At 35.9% G+C, this 24,609-nt stretch overlaps 1 protein-coding gene across 1 annotated transcript; it reads left to right on the top strand.

The window, feature by feature from the left end:
- Nucleotides 1–2,689: 2,689 nt before the first annotated feature.
- Nucleotides 2,690–13,167, top strand: LOC122987285 (carcinoembryonic antigen-related cell adhesion molecule 5-like). Its single transcript, XM_044359077.1, has 12 exons — nt 2,690–2,738; nt 3,764–4,096; nt 5,345–5,623; nt 6,210–6,470; nt 7,793–8,071; nt 8,660–8,920; nt 11,210–11,479; nt 11,645–11,899; nt 12,329–12,434; nt 12,602–12,633; nt 12,765–12,849; nt 13,065–13,167. The coding sequence occupies exons 1-11, from the start codon at nt 2,693–2,695 to the stop codon at nt 12,824–12,826; spliced, it is 2,184 nt and encodes a 727-aa protein (XP_044215012.1). The 5' UTR covers nt 2,690–2,692; the 3' UTR covers nt 12,827–12,849; nt 13,065–13,167.
- Nucleotides 13,168–24,609: the final 11,442 nt, after the last annotated feature.

Below are 24,609 nucleotides of genomic sequence, written 5' to 3'. Positions count from 1 at the left end.
AACAAATAATTTTTAAAATATTTGTATGAAACAAATATTGGTAAAAAAAAACAAAAAAAAACACAATTTGTGCTTTGCCGAATAATGTATTTGTATAAAGGCACATCTCTACAAGAAAGTTTCCCAACGACGTCTGATTTCTTCTGCACCAACAAGTGATACATTTGTTATAGAACGCTGAGATGAGAAGCATGATTCATTCAACAGTGAGGTGAATGCTTTGTGATGACCCTGTAATCTCTGTAACCATATTATATATGCATTTTAATGCAACATTTACCATTAGCCATGATATAAACCCTCCTCAGCTGAGTTTGTGTGGCTAAAATTGCAAGGTGAAGTGATAATGCATTTTCTTTTGTTTCATTTCACACAGTCTCAGAGAAAGCTGGTGGTCTTTCAGCTGGTGTTATCGCTGGAATAGTTATTGCATGTTTCCTGGTTGTTGGTGGAGCTTTGGGTGGAGGCTTATATATTTATAAAATAAGTAAGTGAAACATAGCCATAATAATAACATACTTTTATGTATTGTATGTATTGTATGTATTTACGTTTCATGTATTGATGAGAACTGAATTCCCTTGTAAGTGGTAAAAGTGATTGACTTTATCTTAATTCTAATTCAACATTAATCTAACCAAACATTGCCCGCACGCTGAATATCCACTGGACTCTTTCATTGCTACCTCAGCCGAAATTCAGAATAGAATCTTATCATGAAGCTTAGATTGGGTTGCAGTGGTTACTGTTCAGAAATGTAATATAAAACCAATAATTCAACTTAAAAATGCTTTATTTCAATACTCAGAGTCAACAACACTGCTTGGCCACAAAACACAGGTTGGTATTCATCTGATAATTTAATCTTCTCTGAGCTTAGGCTACCACAATACTGTAGCAACATAGACAAAATAAAGAATAAAATAGAAATGAACATATGGATAATCGTATGTAACAAAACTCTATTTTGTATGATAACATTTCAATGATATATGAGAACACAATAAAAACTCCATGATCTTCTTTCCCTTTGAAGGAACAGTAAGTTTTTAATTCATTATTCTGATTTAGTGAAAAGATAAACATTTATTTTTATGGGGAGAGCGCTATGTTTTTTATACTGTAAAAATATTTTCTCTTAGTTTAAATCCTGAAAACTAAAATAGGCCAACTATTAATATTATTGACCATTGATTATATAAAATCTATCAAAACAGCAACTCTTTGCCCTAATCAGCTGTTTTTTTGTTTTGCAGATGCTTGAAAAATCATCACCAGCATCAAGAAGTCACCATTATTGTTTTTTTATGGGAGGCAATGTCAGTCAGTCAGTCAGTCCAATACTTTGGTCCAAACTGAAATATCTCAGCAGTTATTGCCATTAAATTTCCACAAAGGATGCATCCTATTTACTTTGATGACACCTTGACTTTTCCTCTAGCACCACTATGAGTTTCACATTTGCAGTTTTGAATGAAATGTCTCAACCATTGCAACTAGGACATTCTAGCCTGTAAATAACAATTGAAGTTTTACAATTAAAGAAATGATTAATGGTGAACTCTGTTTGAGATGTAAATTCCATAAATGTCTTGGTCTGTATTACATTTGCACAGTGGTCGCAATGGTTACATTTGTAGGACCCCTTGGGTTTTGGACGTAACCATGTTTGTTGAGTGTTTGGTTGTAGATAACTGTGTACCAGTTTATCTTGTAGAGTAGGGCATCTCCTGAAACTGATTAATCGTGGTTCAGGGAAGATCTGACTAAGTATACTATCACTTTCTACAATACCCCAATTTCTATTTATTATCCGTTTAATGTTTTCTGCCTCTGTGCTGTATGTTGTGACAAAAAACACTCTATATTTTGTTTGTTTGGGAGCATTTCTTTGTAGTAAAGTTTGTCTGTCCAGATGTTTGGCTCTGGTGCATCCTTTCTGTGGGATAGTGTTTCTATATCGACGTTCCTGAAAGCATGACACCATTTCCTTTGATTTAGCCTCAAACTCCTCTTCCTGGTCACAAATTCTCCGAACTCATTGGAACTGGCCATAAGGCACATTCTCTTTGAGCCACTTAGGAAATATAGATGTATGTAAAGTCCCTTGATTATCTTCAAATAAATAGATAGATAGTAAGATCTAAAAAATGCATGCTCTCCTTGCTGTAATCTAGGGACAACTTAATGTTTGGGTTAATACCATTAAAAAAAACATGGAAGGCTTGTAGTTCTGCCTCTGATCTGGACCAAAACAAACAAACATCATCAATACACCATCCCCATAAAGTAGGACATACAGTCCCACAAAATACAGAGCAAAATGGCAGCCATTGGAAGACCATCCTGAATAAACCACTGACTATTTAGTCATGTCAAAGCATTTTGCTGCTGGGTTTTTTTTTCCATAATAAAAACAGAATTCTTTATCCAACAAATACCTGACGCTGTATTGCTTTACAGTTCATAGTCTATTTTATCAATGATTAACAGCACAATGATGTAGGTCAACTTTTAAACCTTAAAGGAAGGATGATAAGAAAGCTCCAATAACACATTACTTCCTTATTAGCCTTCATATACTGAGATCCGCATTCTTATACTGAAACCAGTCGAGGGAAAGTTAAGGAGTTTGACACAAATCTTTTCTCTCTCACAAATCTTTGTCTTACTTGATGATACTTCAGATGAAATGGAAAGAGCTGTGACACATTTCATCCTCCTGGGAGTCATCTCAGGTGAGCTCTTATCACTGGACACAGCACGTTTAAAATGTTTTTCCATCTGTTTTTGAAAACCTAATACAACCAAAGGCAATTTTACACATATTGTCTCAATTTTTAGAATATTATCCTTGAATTTATTATTGAAGTTATTGATAATAAAATGCTCGCAGTGTTGATATTAAGGTTTTACAGTGTCTGATTACATCTACAGTATTTTACAGACAGGCTTGCTTTTAGAGCACTGTTTAGTTAAGGTGATTACAAAGGGACAGTACAATCTGTCAGCAGCTTCAGCTACAGCTGTGAGTCACCTAAACTTTATTGATTGGCTTATTTCTGTTTTCAGAAAATAGACATTCATACCAAATGCTTATAAGAAGTTTACTGACTTGAAAAGTGTCATCAGCCTTGTACAACCAATATTTAAAGACAGACATGTTTTAAGAGATGTAAAAATACTTTGAATTACTTTGAATAACAGTTTTTGACTGACATGGTTTTCCCAAAAGGAAAAGTTCAGTTAACTTGTTAAACTATATAACTATGAACATGGATATATGAATATGCAAATATTGTTTTAACATTTTAAAATTTTGACTGCTGGACACAAGACTTCTTGTAACTTCTTGTAGACTTCACTGTAAAGTCCATCATCGGTGTTTGTACACTGGGCGCTTTGAGTCTCCACTTCAAACTTCTGTAAATTGCATACTGGACCACAATTAGCTCCAAACTAGTTTTGATGTCACAAATCATGTTTGTAATCATGTTTGGTGATCACAGAGAAACTTTCCACTTTCAGCAGATGAATGTGAAAACAGGTTTCTGGAGTCAAACTCTGCACATATATACAATCACTATGCACAGTGAAGGTCAAACATCCAACGGAAGGAACAATAAGAAAAACATGATTTGACTTTATGGGGGACTTTATTATATAAAGTTTGTTATGTTTATTAGAATAAAATAAATTGTCCCAGTGGCTCTTTTTGTGCACTGATTTCAGTCCTTCTCAAGCATGTAACTGTCTCCTCCAGGTTTAACCAAAGGAGTTGATGTGTTGCCAGATGGACCTCTGAATGCAGCTGTTGGAGGGACAGTGATATTCAACACAACACTGACTCCACCAGAAAGACCATTTCTGGTAGTGGCCTGGAGTGTCATTATTAACAATACTGAAAGATTTATCATAACCTCTGGTTCTTCAAACAACACTGGCCCAGAGTATGAAGGCAGGATCACCCTCTACAGATCTACTGGATCTCTGGAGCTCAGGAATCTGACTCTTAATGACAGTGGAAGGTACATAGTTAGCATTATACCAGATGGAGGAAACCCGATAATAGGATCCACTGAACTGAAGATATTTGGTGAGCAGATGTTTCACATGAGCAGTAGTTTTAAATGTTGAATGGAGAATATAAATCACAAAAGAATTAAACTTCAAGAGCAATAATGTAATATAATTGACAAGAAATGATTACATTACATGATTCATGTTACTGTGAAAATTTGGGGGACAGTTTTCTACAGCTAGTGAAATTAGGAGAATAGCAGCTTCATGCCTAATGACAGGTGCACATCAGTGTAAGCTGTTCCATAGAGGCAGAGGAGATTGATCCTCCTCTATTTTTTGAGAGGCAACAGGGAGATCAAAATATAAAAAAGAATATCTTAATTGCAAAATTTAATGTCTCATTTAAGACAAAGTGAACAAACTGCTGTAAGTTTTTTTTGTTTTTGAAAGCAAATTGTTTTATTGGCATATAAAATTGCCCCCCACCCCTCCGATTTCATCAGGTGGGACAATGATATAGTTTGATGTGGTTTGTTGTAAGATTCAATGTTGGCTTTCCTCCTGTCCTCGCCAATTTTTTGAGTCACCAGCTGCCACAGATGCACATATGCAGTATTGCTAGTTTTTCTGACATGCCTGATACGCAAGACAGCAGTTCATTTTATACATTCATGTAGTTGAATCCAATCTAATACAACTGTCATTCAATAAATCCTTACATTATGGGCTAATGAGAATTTAGCTTTTGTTGGGATTGTGTCAGAGTCGAGTTGATTCAACCCTACAGTAATTTGGTAGTTTTAAAATATGTTGTGGTGCTGAATTATATTGAATGTTTACTAATGAGCCATCACCATAATGTTCAGCCTAAGAAACTACCACAGAGTTGAATCAGTGCCTTAGAGACACAATGTCAACAGAAACTTAAACTGACTTTCCCTTTGACATGTATACTGTAGCATTTTGTTTTTCCACTCACAGTGCCAGTCTCCAATGCAACAGCAAATGCCAGCATTTTTCCCACAGTTTAGTGTAAAGGTTACTTGAAGTGTTTTCACTTCTGTATTGAGTATGGTTTGTGTATGTCTAGTGAATAACAATTGTGAAACTATAACTATATGTTACGCTGAGCTAAATGATTCACTACTGTTTTATCAGCCCCAGAAGCTAATACAAAGCATGAAAATCTAGTCATGAATACTCATCATTGTATCATTAACCTGAGATTTTTTCACTGCTTCTACATTGCTGCACTCTGCTGAGCCATGCTCCCTTTGTTAGGTAGTGGCAAATATAAAACCACTGTGTTTTTCACCCACAGTGCCAGTCTCCAATATACAGGTAAATGTCAGCAGCACAGACTTGGTGGAGTTCAACAGCTCTGTCGGTCTGTTCTGCTCTTCCTCTGGATCCTCCCTCTCTTTCGTCTGGCTGAACGGCAGCTCTGAGGTTAAACCCAGTGAGAGAGTTCAGCTCACTGATGGAAACTCCACTCTCACTATATCCAATGTGACCCACTATGACCAGGGACCATACAGCTGCAAAGTGTCCAATGCTGTCAGTGAAGGCACCAGTGATCCAGTAAATCTTTCCATCAGCTGTGAGTTACTAACTTACTCACTCACTATTTATCTAACAGTATCTGCATGCAAATCTTAGCTTGATTTATATTAGTGCCAAATCTTAGCAAGGTGTGGCCTTATGATACTCTTTGCTGTTTTGAACAATGCATTATGCAGGATAAACTGACAACTGTAGACACTGAATGACTGTACGATTTAATAAAATCCAATAGAAGAGGCCGACAGCCCTTTGTGAAACTTAACATGTTCAAAATATTTATTCCCAATAGAGTTTTTAATATTCTAGTGTTTCTAATATTTCAAATGTTCTATTAGAAGCAGCTTTCAACCTAATGATATCTGGTGCAACACAACCACAAATTACAGCGTTGTGTATAGAAAAACATTATACAGTTAGTGTCATTTAAACATTTTTTATCGCAGGGATGATCTGTTACATTACATTGTGCAGGTGTTTCTATTTTTTCTGGAGACTAGGTATATAGTGATGCAGTCGTGCATATTGATGAATTATGAGGCTTCACACTGTGTCAAGCTGTTTGACTCAGTTATTTCTCATGATACTATGATTATAAATTGGCTGTTTCTGCTCCCCACATTCAGTTGGCCCAGAAAACATTAATTTATCTCCAACACAAGAATACTATGTGGAAGGGTCAAACATCAGCCTGTCCTGCTCAGCTGCCTCCAGACCCCCTGCTCAGTTTCAGTGGTTTCTGAATGGAGTCAAGCTGTCTGATACTGGACCAGAGCTCACACTGATTAACATTCGGGAGAGTCAGAGTGGGAACTACAGCTGTCAAGCCTTTAACAACAATACTCTGAGATACCAAACATCTCAGCCTTCAGCTATAACTGTACAGGGTAAGTTTGAGTAAAACATCTGTGTTTATTTATTTGTTGTGTCTGTAACACCTGCTTTTAACATTGTGTCAAAGTATCAATAATACATATTTCTCTGTGATAATAGGACACAGTGGTTTTATTGTCCTGGCAAGTTCAAGTCAAGCCCAAGTCTGTCTCAACTGTTACATTCTTTATAAATACATAACAAGTTAAAATACAAGTTTTTTTATTCCTTTAATGCGGACCATTACAATGACATACAGTGAATGGTTGTGCTAAATATTTGTGGTTTAAAAGAAGAGAAACACTAATAACATCTGTACATAAAGTACATTCCCGCACTAGATACTCGTCATTCAAATAGTGATATTGCAAACTTTGCTCTTACAGAGATAACGAGGAGGTCTCAGAATAAAAAATGTTTGAGGTGGTACCAAATGCCTGTTTGTCTGATGTGGTCAAAAGTAGAACAAGCTGATGTTAGTTTCGGTACACAAATTTAGGACAATCATGAAGATAATCACAATCACTAAGTAAATGTACTTGTTACAACTGCAAAATCTGGTCGGCTCTGGAATTTTGTTGATAAGGAAATGGACGTTCAAACTAACATTTTCATGGAGAATGTAGGTATGGTCAATTATGCTAAATAAACTGTATGGTCCTGCAACAATAAGCATTGCACTACTGCAAGTACTGAGGACAGTGTGGTTTATTAGGCCATGGGAGCAGTTTCTACCAGATGATTCAAATAAAACACGCAGTGTGTGGAACAGCTGAACTAGTCCTCTCTGATGCTTTTACCTTTCAATCTTAAGGCAATCAAGTCTCAAATATCCAAATCTCACAGAAGAAAAGTCCAAGTCAAGTCTCAATTCAACAGCTCTGATACTGGACTGGAAAGTATTTATTACTTGCACTAGATGTGTATTGTCTGACTGTATAGTTGTTGTGTTCAAATGTTAAACAAATATTAGGAGAAGAAGGGAAACACAATCTTTAAGTAGATACAGTTTCTATAATGGCACTGACACCAGTCAGAGATGAAACTTTTCTCCACAGTTTAGTGTAGAAATTACGTGAAGTGTTTGCACATCTGTATTGAGTATGGTTTGTGGAGTTGTAGCGAATAACAATTGTGAAACTATAACTGAATCTTAAGATATAAGCTAAATGATTCACTACTGTTTTTAGCAGCCCCAGAAGCTAATAAAAACCATGAATCATTGTATCATTAAATTGAAATTTGTTCCCTGCTTCTACATTGCTGCACTCTACTGAGCCATGCTCCCTTTGTTAGGTAGTAGCAAATATAAAACTACTGTGTTCTTCACCCACAGTGCCAGTCTCCAATGTAAAGATAGAAGTCAGCAGCACAGACTTGGTGGAGTTCAACAGCTCTGTCAGTCTGTTCTGCTCTTCCTCTGGATCCTCCCTCTCTTTCGTCTGGCTGAACGGCAGCTCTGAGGTTAAACCCAGTGAGAGAGTTCAGCTCACTGATGGAAACTCCACTCTCACTATATCCAATGTGACCCACTATGACCAGGGACCATACAGCTGCAAAGTGTCCAATGCTGTCAGTGAAGGCACCAGTGATCCAGTAAATCTTTCCATCAGCTGTGAGTTACTAACTTACTCACTCACTATTTATCTAACAGTATCTGCATGCAAATCTTAGCTTGATTTATATTAGTGCCAAATCTTAGCAAGGTGTGGCCTTATGATACTCTTTGCTGTTTTGAACAATGCATTATGCAGGATAAACTGACAACTGTAGACACTGAATGACTGTACGATTTAATAAAATCCAATAGAAGAGGCCGACAGCCCTTTGTGAAACTTAACATGTTCAAAATATTTATTCCCAATAGAGTTTTTAATATTCTAGTGTTTCTAATATTTCAAATGTTCTTTTAGAAGCAGCTTTCAATCTAGTGATATCTGGTGCAACACAATCACAAATTACAGCACCGTGTATACAAAAACATCATACAATTAGTGTCATTTAAATATTTTTTTATTGCAGGGATGGTCTGTTACATTACATTGTGCAGGAGTTTCTTATTTTTTCTGGTGACTAGGTGTATAGTGATCCAGTCGTTCATATTAATGAATTATGAGGCTTCACACTGTGTCAAGCTGTTTGACTCAGTTATTTCTCATGATACTTTGATTATAAATTGGCTGTTTCTGCTCCCCACATTCAGTTGGCCCAGAAAACATTAATTTATCTCCAACACAAGAATACTATGTGGAAGGGTCAAACATCAGCCTGTCCTGCTCAGCAGCCTCCAGACCCCCTGCTCAGTTTCAGTGGTTTCTGAATGGAGTCAAGCTGTCTGATACTGGACCAGAGCTCACACTGATTAACGTTCAGGAGAGTCATAGTGGGAACTACAGCTGTCAAGCCTTTAACAACAAAACTCTGAGATATCAAACATCTCAGCCTTCAGCTATAACTGTACTGGGTAAGTTTGAGTAAAACATCTGTGTTTATTTATTTGTTGAGTCTGTAACACCTGCTATTAACATTGTGTCAAAGTATCAATAATACATATTTCTCTGTGATAATAGGACACAGCAGTTTTATTGTCCTGGCAAGTTCAAGTCAAGCCCAAGTCTGTCTCAACTGTTACATTCTTTATGAACACATAACAAGTTAAAATACAAGTTTTTTTTATTTCCTTTACTGATGACCATTACAATGACATACAGTGAATGGTTGTGCTAAATATTTGTGGTTTAAAAGAGAAGAAACACTAATGACATCTGTACATAAAGTACATTCCTGCACTAGATACTCGTCATTCAAATAGTGATATTGCAAACTTTGCTCTTACAGAGATAACGAGGAGGTCTCAGAATAAAAAATGTTTGAGGTGGTACCAAATGCCTGTTTGTCTGATGTGGTCAAAAGTAGAACAAGCTGATGTTAGTTTCGGTACACAAATTTAGGACAATCATGAAGATAAATCACAATCACTAAGTAAATGTACGTATTACAACTTCAAAATCTGGTCGGATCTGGAATTTTGTTGATGATAAGGAAATGGACGTTCAATCTAACATTTTCATGGAGAATGTAGGTATGGTCTATTATGCAAAATAAACTGTATGGTCCAGCAACAATAAGCATTGCACTACTGTAAGTACTGAGGACAGTGTTGTATATTAGGCCATGGGAGCAGTTTCTACCAGATGATTAAAATAAAACACACAGAGTGTGTGGAACAGCTGAACTAGTCCTCTCTGGTGCTTTTATCTTTCAATTTTAAGGCAATCAAGTCTCAAAGATCCAAGTGTCACTGAAGAAAAGTCCAAGTCAAGTCTCAATTCAACAGCTCTGATACTGGACTGGAAAGTATTTATTACTTGCACTAGATGTGTATTGTCTGATCGTATGGTTGTCGTGTTTAAATGTTAAACAAATAATAGGAGAAGAAGGGAAACACAATCTTTAAGATAAACCACTGTGTTTTTCATCCACAGCGCATGTGTCCAGTGTAAAGGTAAAAGTCAGCAGCACAGACTTGGTGGAGTTCAACAGCTCTGTCAGTCTGTTCTGCTCTTCCTCTGGATCCTCCCTCTCTTTCCTCTGGCTGAACGGCAGCTCTGAGGTTACAGCCAGTCAGAGAGTTCAGCTTATAGATGGAGGCTCCACTCTTAACATAGTCAATGCGACCCACTATGTCCAGGAACCATTCAGGTGTAATGTGTTCAATAATTTCAGTAATCACACCAGTGACTCTCCATCAGCTGTGAGTTCCAACCTGCTATATAGATGCAAACAAAACCAAACTTCAAAGCAGATAATATTATGATGCAGTTATGAACCTTTACACTGACACCTTTTCAGCACATTGCTAACATTACTTTTTGGCCAAGTTCTTGCTGGGTTTTATTCCACATATGCAACACTCTGCAGATGGCCCAGAAAATGAATTTGACGCTATCTCTTTCATAAGAACACTATGTGAAAGGATCAAGTGTCTTCAGACCCTCTGCTCAGTTTATGTGGCCTCTGAATAGAGGTCTGCTGTCTGATACTGTATCAGTGCTTATAATCTCATTAACATTCAGACAACTCAAAGTGGTAACTACAACTGACATCAACAGATATGAAACATCTCAGCACTCAGTTGTCTCTGTACTGTGTAAGTTGGATTAAACAGGTTGTGTGGGTACAGTAGTGATATAGGTGATATACTTTATGTCCACTGGCATAATTTGTAGGTGGGCAAAGTAAATTCATCATTATTTCTGTATCCTTTGCAGTAAAATAATCAAGAAAAAACATATCTTACACACTTTTGAATTTAACATTTGAATGCTTGACCTTGCAGGCTAACCTTTTTCACTTCCTGTTTTTTCTAATGCCATAATGTGAAGTTGAAAATATGAAAATGTCCCTCCAATTGACAATATACATGTTTTAACATAATTTAAGGATTTCAAGCTCCATTGAGACCCTCATACCACAATATTTGGCTGAATGGAAACAAATAACACGAAAAAGTGTTGTAACTATTGACTGCTTGAGTCAATGTTGGAGGATCTTTTGATTTTGATAGAACTGTTATGGTCTCCATTATTCAGTGTAGTGAAGTCAATTCTATGTCAAAAACACGGACATTTTCCAGTGTCCTTGTTTTTATATAAGACTTTGGGATGTTCAAGACTGTAAATGTTAAATGAACTCAGTCAACCTTTATGTTACTTTTGTTTTCACACAAAATCCTTCATGTTTTGCCCAACAGAAAGAATTTCTGGTGTTAATATCACATCAACAGACCAAACGATTGAGGGGAACTCTGTCAACCTAACCTGTGATGGTGCTGGCTCTGTCTTTACCAGAGAGTGGATGAAGAATGGCTCCTTACTGACTCTGGTTGACAACATGACACTTTACGATGAGAACAGAGTGTTGTCTTTTCTCTCTCTGAAGAGAACAGACAGTGGAGAATATTTGTGTAATATCAGCAACCCCGTCAGCTTTGATGAAGCTAAATACAGCATGGTTGTTAACTGTAAGTAACATACAGTGCAGTATATATAGCCCTGTAAAACATGATTTTCAAGTCAGTTATTGAGCAATTTTTCTATTCTTGATTAGTTTTTTTCCCCAATCAGTGTACTGTGTAAAAACACATTATTTGTGCTGGTGTAAGAACTTTCCAAGTATTTGTTTTCAGATGGACCAGAGGATGTTCAAATCACAGGACCAAGTTGGATAAACATTAATCAGTACTTAAACTTAACCTGCTCTGCTGCGTCCACACCATCTGCCAGTTACACCTGGTTACTGAACGGGATAGAGATATTAAACAATTCTGCTGTGTTCACTAAAGACATGACTGAACTTTCTGACAGTGGCATCTACACCTGTCAAGCACTGAATAATAAAACTGGGAGAACGTCATCTGCAGAACATCAATTGTCTGTAACAGGTACGTAGATTTTATTAATTGCAGATTTTAACTCTTTGACAATGCAACTAACTTACAGAATTATACCTCTAATAATGTGAAGAGTAGCAGGCTTCCTAAAGATACTACTTACAGTTTTTATTACTATCACCTAAATAAAAATAAAGCAATAACTGGGAGAACATCATCTGGGGAGCATAAATTAGCTGTAGAAGGTAAATTTCAACTGTTTGTCCATGTTTATTCTTGATCTTGAAATTTTGATTGTATTTTCAAACTGAACTTCAGATGTGTGGTGATTGTAGACGCAGACAGCAATTTTTCATCTTTGATCGCGCTTCAGATATTGCTGATACTCTTTGGCATTCCAACAAACATATAATTTGCAATATAAAATTGCAAGGTGAAGTAATAATACTTTTTCTTTTGTATTATTTCACACATTCCCAGAGAAAGCTGGTGGTCTCTCAGCTGGTGCCATCGCTGGAATAGTTATTGCATGTTTCCTGGTTGTTGGAGGAGCTTTGGGTGGAGGCTTATATATTTATAAAAAAAAGTAAGTGAAAAAGAGCCATCATAATAACATGTTTTTCTCTTAATATTTTCTCTAAATTCAAAATACAGTCTTATCATGACACTTAGATTGGGTTGCCGTGGTTACTGTTCAGAAATGTAATTTAAAACCAATGATTCAACCTAACAATGCTTTATTTCAATATTTAGAATCAACAACAATGCTCAGCCACAAAACACAGGTTGGTATTCATCTGATAATTTAATCTTCTCTGAGCTTAGACTACCACAATACTGTAGCAACATAGACAAAATAAAGAATAAAGTAGAAATGAACATATGGATAATCACATGTAACTCTATTTTTCCATAGAGCAAGACTTAAATGTGTATGAGAATACTTCAGTGATATATGAGAACACAATAACTCCATGATCTTCTTTCCCTTTGAAGGAACAGTAAGTTTTTATTTCATTATTCTGATTTAGTGAAAAGAGAAACATTTATTTTTATGGGGAGAGCGCTATGTTTTTTATACTGTAGAAATATTTTCTCTCTGTTTAGATCCTGAAAACTAAAATAGGCCAACTATTAATATTATTGACCATTGATTATATAAAATCTATCAAAACAGCAACTCTTTGCCCTAATCAGCTGTTTTTTTGTTTTGCAGATGCTTGAAAAATCATCACGAGAAGACACCATTATTGTTTTTTTATGGGAGGCAATGACAGTCAGTCAGTTGGTCCAATACTTTGGTCCAAACTGAAATATCTCAGCAGTTATTGCCATTAAATTTCCACAAAGGATGCATCCTATTTATCCTATTTATAATTGTGGGATTGTGTTTCTATATCGACGTTCCTGAAAGCATGACACCATTTCCTTTGATTTAGCCTCAAACTTCTCTTCCTGGTCACAAATTCTCTGAACTCGTTGGAACTGGCCATAAGGCACATTCTCTTTGAGCCACTTAGGATGAAAGTTCTTAGCATATAATATGGTGTTTCTGTCTGTGGGTTTCCTAAATATACATGTATGTAAAGTCCCTTGATTACCTTCAAATAAATAGATAGATAGTAAGATCTAAAAAATGCATGCTCTCCTTGCTGTAATCTAGGGACAACTTAATGTTTGGGTTAATACCATTCAAAAAAACATGGACGGCTTGTAGTTCTGCCTCTGATCTGGATCAAAACAAACAAACATCATCAATACACCGTCCCCACCAAAATGGCAGCCATTGGAAGACCACCCTGAATAAACCACTGACTGTTTAGTCATGTCAAAGCATTTTGCTGCTGTTTTTTTTTTTCATAATAAAAACCGAATTCTTTATCCAACAAATACCTGACATTGTATTGCTTTACAGTTCATAGTCTATTTTATCAATGATTAACAGCACAATGATGTAGGTCAACTTTTAAACCTTAAAGGAAGGATGATAAGAAAGCTCCAATAACACATTACTTCCTTATTAGCCTTCATATACTGAGATCCGCATTCTTATACTGAAACCAGTCGAGGGAAAGTTAAGGAGTTTGACACAAATCTTTTCTCTCTTACAAATCTCTCTTTTTTTGTCTTACTTGATGATACTTCAGGTGAAATGGAAAAAGCTGTGACACATTTCATCCTCCTGGGAGTCATCTCAGGTGAGCTCTTATCACTGGACACAGCACGTTTAAAATGTTTTTCCATCTGTTTTTGAAAACCTAATACAACCAAAGGCAATTTTACACATATTGTCTCAATTTTTAGAATATTATCCTTGAATTTATTATTCAGGTTATTGATGATAAAATGCTCACAGTGTTGATGTTGATATTAAGGTTTTACAGTGTCTGATTACATCTACAGTATTTTACAGACAGGCTTGCTTTTAGAGCACTGTTTAGTTAAGGTGATTACAAAGGGACAGTACAACCTGTCAGCAGCTTCAGCTACAGCTGTGAGTCACCTAAACTTTATTAATTGGCTTATTTCTGTTTTCAGAAAATAGACATTCATACCAAATGCTTAAAAGAAGTTTACTGACTTGAAAAGTGTCATCAGCCTTGTACAACCGATATTTAAATACAGACATGTTTTAAGAGATGTAAAAATACTTTGAATTACTTTGAATAACAGTTTGTGTCTGACATGGTTTTCCCAAAAGGAAAAGTTCAGTTAACTTGTTAAACTATATAAATATGAGCATAGATATATTAATACACAAATATTGTTTAAACATTTTAAAAGTTTAACTGCTGGACACAAGACTTCTTGTAACTTCTTGTAGACTTCACTGTAAAGTCCATCATCGGTGTATGTACACTGGGCGCTTTGAGTCTCCACTTCAAACTTCTGTAAATTGCATACTGGACCACAATTAGCTCCAAACTAGTTTTGATGTCACAAATCATGTTTGTAATCATGTTTGGTGATCACAGAAAAACTTTCCACTTTCAGCAGATAAATGTGAAAACAGGTTTCTAGTGTCAAACTCTGCACATATATACAATCACTCTGCACAGTGAAGGTCAAACATCCAACTGAAGGAACAATAAGAAAAACATATAATTTGACTTTATGGGGGACTTTATTATATAAAGTTTATGTTTATTATAATAAAGTAAATTGTCCGAGTGGCTCTTTTTGTGTACTGATTTAAGAATGTAACTGTCTCCTCCAGGTTTTACCAAAGGAGTTGATGTGTTGCCAGATGGACCTCTGAATGCAGCTGTTGGAGGGACAGTGATATTCAACACAACACTGACTCCACCAGAAAGACCATATCTGGTAGTGACCTGGAGTGTTATTATTAACAATACTGAAAGATTTATCATAACCTCCACCTCTTCAAACATCACTGATCCAGAGTATGAAGGCAGGATCACCCTCTACAGATCTACTGGATCTCTGGAGCTCAGGGATCTTAATGACAGTGGAAGGTACATAGTTAGCATTATACCAGATGGAGGAAACCCGATAATAGGATCCACTGAACTGAAGATATTTGGTGAGCAGATGTTTCACATGAGCAGTAGTTTTAAATGTTGAATGGAGAATATAAATCACAAAAGAATTAAACTTCAAGAGCAATAATGTAATATAATTGACACGAAATGATTACATTACATGATTCATGTTATCTGTGAAAATTTTGGGGACAGTTTTTTCTACAGCTAGTAAAATTAGGAGAATAGCAGCTTCATGCCTGAGATATGAAAAACCTAGTGACAGGTGCACATCAGTGGAGGCTGGTCCTTAGAGGCAGAGGAGGTTGATCCTCCTCTATTTTTGAGAGGCAAAAGGGAGATCAAAATATAAAAAAGAATATTTGGTTGCAATAAACCATTACCAAATCTCAGTATTTATAAAGTATTTTTTCTCTCTTCTTTGGAAAAAATCCATTGCTGAAATTCTGTTTAAAATGCTTCAACAGCGACACCTGGAGGACAGGAGGAGAAAGAGCAGTGTGTGAAGTGGGGGGGTGACACTCCAAGGGAGGACTTCTGAATAGAGAACTGCTGTCTGATACTGTACCAGTGCTTATAATCTCATTAACATTCAGAAAAGTCAGATTTGTAACTACAACTGACAGGCCTTTAAAAACAGAACTCTGAGGTATGAAACATCTCAGCACTCAGTTGTCTCTATACTGTGTAAGTTGGATTAAACAGGTTGTGTGGATACAGTAGTGATATAGGTGATATACTGTATGTCCACTGGCATAATTTGTGGGTGGGCAAAGTAAATTCATCATTAATTCTGTATCTTTTGCAGTAAAATAACCAAGAAAAAACATATCTCACACAATTTTGAATTTAACATTTGAATGCTTGACCTTACAGGCTAACCTCTTTCACTTCCTGTTTTTTCTAATGCCATAATGTGAAGTTGAAAATATGAAAATGTCACTCCAATTGAAAATATACATGTTTTAACATATAATTTAAGGATTTCATGCTCCATTGAGACTCTCATACCACAATATTTGGCTGAATGGAAACAAATAACACGAAAAAGGTTACAAGTGTTGTAACTATTGACGGCTTGAGTCAATTTTCGTCTCCATTATTCAGTGTAGTGAAGTCAATTCTATGTCAAAAACAAAGACATTTTCCAGTGTCCTTGTTTTTATATAAGACTTTGGGATGTTCAAGACTGTAAATGTTAAATGAACTCAGTCAACCTTTATGTTACTTTTGTTTTCACACAAAATCCTTTATGTTTTGCCCAACAGAGAGAATTTCTGGTGTTAATATCACATCAACAGACCAATCGATTGAGGGGAACTCTGTCAACCTAACCTGCGATGGTGCTGGCTCTGACTTTACCAGAGAGTGGATGAAGGATGGCTCCTCACTGACTCTGGCTGACAACATGACACTTTACGATGAGAACAGAGTGTTGTCTTTTCTCTCTCCGAAGAGAACAGACAGTGGAGAATATTTGTGTAAAATCAGCAACGCCGTCAGCTTTGATGAAGCTAAATACAGCATGGTTGTTAACTGTAAGTAACATACAGTGCAGTATATATAGCCCTGTAACACATGATTTTTAAGTCAGTTATTGAGCAATTTTTCTATTCTTGATTAGTTTTTTTCCCCAGTCAATGTACTGTGTAAAAAAACACATTATTTGCGCTTATGTAAGAACTTTCCAAGTATTTGTTTTCAGATGGATCAGAGGATGTTCAAATCACAGAACCAAGTTGGATAAACATTAATCAGTACTAAACTTAACCTGCACTGCTGCGTCCCAACCATCTGCCAGTTACACCTGGTTACTGAACGGGATAGAGATATTAAACAATTCTGCTGTGTTCACTAAAGACATGACTGAACTTTCTGACAGTGGCATCTACACCTGTCAAGCACTGAATAATAAAACTGGGAGAACGTCATCTGCAGAACATCAGTTGTCTGTAACAGGTACGTAGATTTTGTTAATTGCAGATTTTAACTCTCTGACAATGTGACTAACTTACAGAATTATACCTCTAATAATATGAAGAGTAACAGGCTTCCTAAAGATACTACTTACAGTTTTTATTACTATCACCCAAATAAAAATAAAGTAATAACTGGGAGAACATCATCTGGGGAGCATAAATTAGCTGTAGAAGGTAAATTTCAACTGTTTGTCAATGTTTATTCTTGATCTTGAAATTTTGATTGTATTTTCAAACTGAACTTCAGATGTGTGGTGATTGTAGACGCAGACAGCAAATTTTCATCTTTGATCGAGCTTCAGATATTGCTGATACTCTTTGGCACCCCAACAAACATATATTTTGCAACATAAAATTGCAAGGTGAAGTAATAATACTTTTTCTTTTGTTTCATTTCATGCATTCTTTGAGAAAGCTGGTGGTCTCTCAGCTGGTGCCATCGCTGGAATAGTTATTGCATGTTTCCTGGTTGTTGGAGGAGCTTTGGGTGGAGGCTTATATATTTATAAAAAAAAGTAAGTGAAAAAGAGCCATCATAATAACATGTTTTTCTCTTAATATTTTCTAAATTCAAAATACAGTCTTATCATGACACTTAGATTGGGTTGCCATGGTTACTGTTCAGAAATATAATTTAAAACCAATGATTCAACCTAACAATGCTTTATTTCAATATTTAGAATCAACAACAATGCTCAGCCACAAAACACAGGTTGGTATTTATCTGATAACTTCATCTTTTCTGAGCTTAGGCTACCACAATACTGTAGCAGCATAGACAAAATAAAGAATAAAGTAGAAATGAACATATGGATAATCACATGTAACTCTATTTTTCCATAGAGCAAGACTTAAATGTGTATGAGAACATTTCTGTGATATATGAGAACACAATAACTCCATGATCTTCTTTCCCTTTGAAGGAACAGTAAGTTTTGATCTCATTATTCTGATTTAGTGAAAAGAGAAATTTTGACTGGGAGAGCACCGTGTTTTTTTATACTGTAGGAATATTTTCTTTTGGTTTAGACCTGAAAACTACAATAGGCCAACTATTAATATCATTGACCATTGATTATACAAAGTCAATCAAAACAGCAACTCTTTGCCCTAATCAGTTGTTTTTTGTCTTGCAGATGCTTGTAAAATCATCACCAGCATCAAGAAGATGCCATTAAATGCCATTAAATTTGTACAGACATTCATGTTCCACAAAGGATGAATCCTATTTATTTTGATGACACCTTGACTTTTCCTCTAGCACCACTATGAGTATCACATTTGTAGTTTTGAATGAAATGTCTCAACTATTGCCATGAACTTGCCACACAGGAATGCCCCCCTCAGGATGAATTTGTTGATCCCTTAACTTTTCATATATCACCACCATCAGGTGAAATACTTTGATTTATGGCAAAATACCTGCAAGACTTTGCAATAACATTCCCAGAAGCCTCAGCTGTACCTTGTGTTTAGTACTAATGAACACAATTAGTTTGTCAAAACACTTAGTTTAGCTTGTGAACATCATACATTATCTGCTACATGTCGGCATTGTCATTGTAAGCATGTAAGCATGCTGATGTAAGCATTTAGCTCAAAACAGCACTGTGAGTACAGTCTACAGAGCTGCTAGCTGTAGACTCTTAAGGTGTATTCACATTACAGTGGAAAAATGAGATGATTGTGATTAGCAGGTGGACTGACTTTTGTGACAATCCTACAAGTTACAATGCTCATGTTGCTAGCAATAGATCACTACATAGACTCAAACTGTTGTTAACAAACAAGCAAATATCTTTATTGCCTGCAGGTCAATTTGTTATTGAACAGTTCTGAAAGTTCAGAAACACAAGTCATTAGCTTCAAAACCAATCTTCAGAAACCAATGGGTGACGTTATAGTGGCTACATCCATATGTGCTGCATTTCTTGGTTATATAACTTAAATTGTACCAGTCTTTCACGTATAGTAATAAAACAGAGTCAGATGTCTCGTGCAGCCAGTTCTGCTTTTTTTATTCATGATGTAGCAGACAGGACTCATCACCTGATTTCTCAACTTTGTCCAGTAAGGCCTTCAAGTTGATGCTGATTTTAATAAAGCTGTATTTTATGTACTCTAAATGTTTACTTGAATTCATACATTTGACTTTTATTCATATATGTGCAACAAAAAATAACCCTGTTTAGTGTTTATAAGCAGTATACAAACATTTAATAAATTGTTTATTACACATTAAAATATAGTTGTGAGCACATGTAAGTGTTTATTAATGTATTTTTTTAACAACTATAACTCCTGTGGGCATCCATAAGTGGAGGCTGGTATATAAACAGGTAATAAATGACAATACAGTAAAACACAGTTATGATAATATAGAACACGTCATCATAGGAGAAGTTATAGTTATTGACAAATAGTATTGTACATTAATTACACTTAAAAATGGCCTGATGTCATTGCAACTTTTATTTTGTTTTATTGTGTGTTATAAACCATTTATTAAATGTTTATAGTGTATACTGCGTATAAATGGTACTTAGGGGGACTTAAAGTAAAGTATAACAGAAATATTCAGGAAATAACCTTCACCAGGTTATTTCCTGACAACTTTGGTGATAACTTGACTTTTCATCTAATGCCATAATCAGTTATTAATTTACTGTTTTTGTTTTTTCCCCCAGATTTGCGAAGCAGGAAAAGCAGGTGAAAATAACACCATTTATGATGGCTCCATTTCATTAATTGTCCTGAAACTGGAAATTACAGATGTGGAAAATGTGCACACTGTTCAAACACATTTGATACCAAGACATTTAATCACCCTCAAACAGGAAAGAAATATGACATAAAAGAATTCATTAACTGTCTCTCTACACATGTCATATACATCTTAAAATGCCCATGTGGCTTAATGTATGTAGGCCAAACAAAGCGCCATCTCAAACTGAGAGTTGCTGAACATAATAAGGCTGCCATTAGAAATGGTAATATGGATTATGCCATTGCTAGACACTACAAGGAGAAAAACCATGGGTCGGCTACATCCCTCAAATTTATTGGCATAGAAAGAGTGCGACCCAATCCAAGAGGCGGTAACTTGATTAACCAGCTCTTAAGAAGGGAGGCATTTTGGATTTATGAATTCAATACTATTGAACCTTATGGACTTAATGAAACACAGGATTTGAGTTCTTTTCTGTGATATGAAAATGTTAACCATATGATACATAGTATTTGAGCTCTTTCTGTGATATGAGTATGTTAACTTTATGAAACACAGGATTTGAGTTTTCGTCTGAGATATGTAAATATTAACTTTTATTTCTCTCCACAGGCTATTTGGACTCTTAGGGAGAGATGAGCCACTAGGTCCCCTGGCACTCACCCTTCCCATTTAGTGATGTAGAGGGACAGCTGTAGGACCTGTAGTCCATTCTGCTTAGGGAATTTTACCCATCCTATTCAGTCAGTTGTTTACGGGATGTATTGAAGTTTAATTATATAAAATGGTGTAATCCTTGTAACTTTGTGCAACATTAATCACGTCATGTTTTTTGTAATACGTATATTTTCATTTTCGTGCCACTTTGAGAAAATGAAGACTGTGGTAATTAGTCATGTGACTCAAATGTATTTATCATACCTGAGTACTCAGCAGTTGTACTGAGCGAACCTGAAGAAGCTACAGGTGAAACGCGTTGTTCGCTCTTAATAAAGTCACAGTAAAGTCATTACAGTGTGCGGTGGTTAATTTTGATTTTCACCTTATATGTTCCTGCCACCGACCAGCACCTTTCTGAAAATACTGGCTGTTCATGGGGAGTTCTGTCCTGTTTAAATCTTATCTTTGAATCATCAGGTCATTTATAAAGAAATGCTTACAGTGTTGATGTTCATATTAAGGTTTCTCATCTACTTTCCAGGCAGGTTTTTAGAGCACTGTTTATTTAGTGAGATGTTACAAAGGGATGTTTCAGATTTGAACAAATAAGATGATGCCATGAGTCACTATTGCTCACCATAAGATCATGAGATTTTCACTGGTTGTAATATCAGTGCATGAGCACATTAATCCAGTTGCGTGAATTCACATATTCTGTGGCTGGAAATATTCCAGCTGGTTGGGAACACAACAGAATGCATCATATTTATTGTTTTACACCCAGGTCTCCTCTCAACCTTTTTGTATCACAGAACTTTTTTGTTAATAATTGATGAATAATTGCACTACTGCTACTGTTATTGACAAAAAACTGTTTTGCATGATGTTTCATAAGTTTCTGTATGTATCTGTCAGGGATAACAGGCTTTTATCCTCGCACGTATTGAGAACTAATATCAACATAACATTAAACATAACACAAGAAACATAAATATTGTATCTTAAAGTGACTTGCTAAAAGTGCACCTTACTCAAACAAGTGTAGTCCAGTTTTTTTATTAGTAATTTATTAAAAAGTTATTAAAAAAAACAATGTACATACATTTTAGTACAAACATACATTTCTTATTATTAAAAAAAAAGCTTCTTTTTTTTTCTTACCAGGTTTGGGCGTTTAGCTCAGCAGAAAGTGAAAGTTCCTCCTTCTGTTAGAATTATGATCTAACACATCTATCAGCAAATTGTAGATCAAGACTTTCTCATGGATTGTGTTAAAGCATTTCATGTGAGTCCAGGTTTAACCAAAGGAGCTGGTGTGTTGCCAGATGGACCTGTGACTGCAGCTGTGGGAGGGACAGTGATGTTCAACACAACAATGACTCCACAAGAAAAGACATTTCTGTCAGTGGCCTGGAGTGTTATTATTAACAATACTGAAAGACCTATCATAATTTTTTTAATTTGAGGCTATCTCTGTCATAAGAACACTATGTGAGAGGATCAAACAGAGCAGCAGAACAGTCCAATCAGCCTGTTCTGCTGAGCTATCTCCTGATCCTCTGCTCAGTTTATGTGGCTCCTGAATAGAGGCCTGTTGTCTAATACTGGAGTGCTTATAGTCTGATAAACATTCAGACAAGTCCGAGTGGTAACTACAACTGACAGGCCTTTAAAAACAGAACTCTGAGATATGAAACATCTCAGCATTCGGTTTTCTCTATAATGGGTAATTTGGCATTAACAAGTTTTGTGGACCACTCAAAGCGCTTTTACACTACATGTCAACATTCACCCATTCACACACACATTCAAACACTGATGGCAAAGGCTGCCGTGCAAGGTGCCAACCTGCTCATCAGGAGAATTTTTTCTAATGCACACACTAGGGATGTGCAGAGAGCCCAGTATTTGTATTTGTATTTGAACAAAAGTGGAAAGAGGTTTAGAAATCCTGTTTTTGTTTTTAATACGATCTTAATTTTAGAAAATTAAAGTGTTACAATAAGTGTTGAATAAACTACCTTACGAAGGAGGTCTCCACACTGGGTCTCAAACTGGAGTCTCCCAGATCATAGGTGACTGCACTGACTACTGAGCTAAAACTTTACTCATCGCCTCATTGCAGGCAGACCTCTACTTATTTGTACACCCATAACACAGAGACAGCACACTGTGTAACGTGTAGGGAGGAACTTCAAAGGCGATTATTGCTTTGCACTTTTCATTTATTGCCTATTTTTTTACAACCTAACTTTGTGGAAAGGTGAAAGGGAACAACAGGTTATGGAGAGTCCATTGGGAGCACTTCGCATGTGTCAGTAGCTCAGCTTTATCTCTGGGGAACACCCCCAACTCTGGGAGTGATGTCCAAATGAGGAAATGTGCGTCATGTAGCAGGTGGATGTGACTGCCCTCGTTGAGACCTGCTGATAGACGAAACAGCGGAGCAGAGGAGAAAGACTGAGATAGCGATGTAACCGACCTGCATGCTAGTATTTGACTTTTTTTTTCTTTCTTTCTCTGAGCTTAGACTACCACAATACTGTAGCAACATAGACAAAATAAAGAATAAAATAGAAATGAACATATGGATAATCGTATGTAACAAAACTCTATTTTTCCATAGAGCAAGACTTAAATGTGTATGATAACATCTCAATGATATATGAGAACACAATAAAAACTCCATGATCTTCTTTCCCTTTGAAGGAACAGTAAGTTTTTATTTCATTATTCTGATTTAGTGAAAAGATTGAAAACATTTATTTTTATGGGGAGAGCACCATGTTTTTTATACTGTAGAAATATTTTCTCTTAGTTTAGATCTGAAAACTAAAATAGGCCAACTATTAATATTATTGACCATTGATTATATAAAATCTATCAAAACAGCAACTCTTTGCCCATATCAGCTGTTTTTTGTTTTGCAGATGTATTCTGTCCCCTGCGTGCGTGGCTCTACACGAAGTGACAGATAGCTAAACAGGTGTACTAGGCACTGAAAGGTTTAAATGATGACTCAGATTTGGCAAAATTGAGGTCTGTTTACTTGTATATCTTCGTCAACATGCTTGCCTACAATGCTTTTCCAGAAACTCTGTGAAACTGAAAATAAATACACAAGAAAATGTTCTTAATGTAAGTAAAAAGAGTGTAGAAATATAAATACTTGCTTAATACTACACAATTAAACCAATGTTTGCACTATATGTTGCCAAAAAAGGGATTTACGTAATTATCTATAAATCTCCCCAAATATTAAATAAAACAACAAAATATGCATCAATCCTTATCTATAAAGATAAAACATGTAACGTAAACTTACAAACAAAGCTTCTCCAAGGTTCAACACAGGTGGATGCAAAGGATTAAACAGAGAGAGTTCTGGAGCACCTTGCTGTGCAAAATGTGATCACAAATGACCAATAGAGAAAAAGTACAATGAGCTGACAATAATCTTCAAAGCAACCACTAGGAGATGCTAAAATGTGCTTTAACTACATGTAACAAAATAAGATGCTTGAAAAATTATCACCAGCATTAAGAAGACACCATCATTGTTTTTTTATGGGAGGCAATGTCAGTCAGTCAGTCGGTCCAATATTTTGGACCAAACTGAAATATCTCAGCAGTTATTGCCATTAAATTTCCACAAAGAATGAATCCTATTTACTTTGATGACACCTTGACTTTTCCTCTAGCACCACTATGAGTTTCACATTTGCAGTTTTGAATGAAATGTCTCAACCATTGCAACTAGGACATTCTAGCCTGTAAATAACAATTGAAGTTTTACAATTAATGAAATGATTAATGGTGAACTCCGTTTGAGATGTAAAATCCATAAATGTCTTGGTCTGTATTACATTTGTACAGTGGTTACAGTGGTTA

The sequence above is a fragment of the Thunnus albacares genome, chromosome 8, assembly GCF_914725855.1.
Source record: "Thunnus albacares chromosome 8, fThuAlb1.1, whole genome shotgun sequence".
Classification (NCBI taxonomy): domain Eukaryota; kingdom Metazoa; phylum Chordata; class Actinopteri; order Scombriformes; family Scombridae; genus Thunnus; species Thunnus albacares.
Note: the sequence above shows the minus strand (reverse complement) of the source record. Positions and strands in the feature narration are given on the sequence as shown.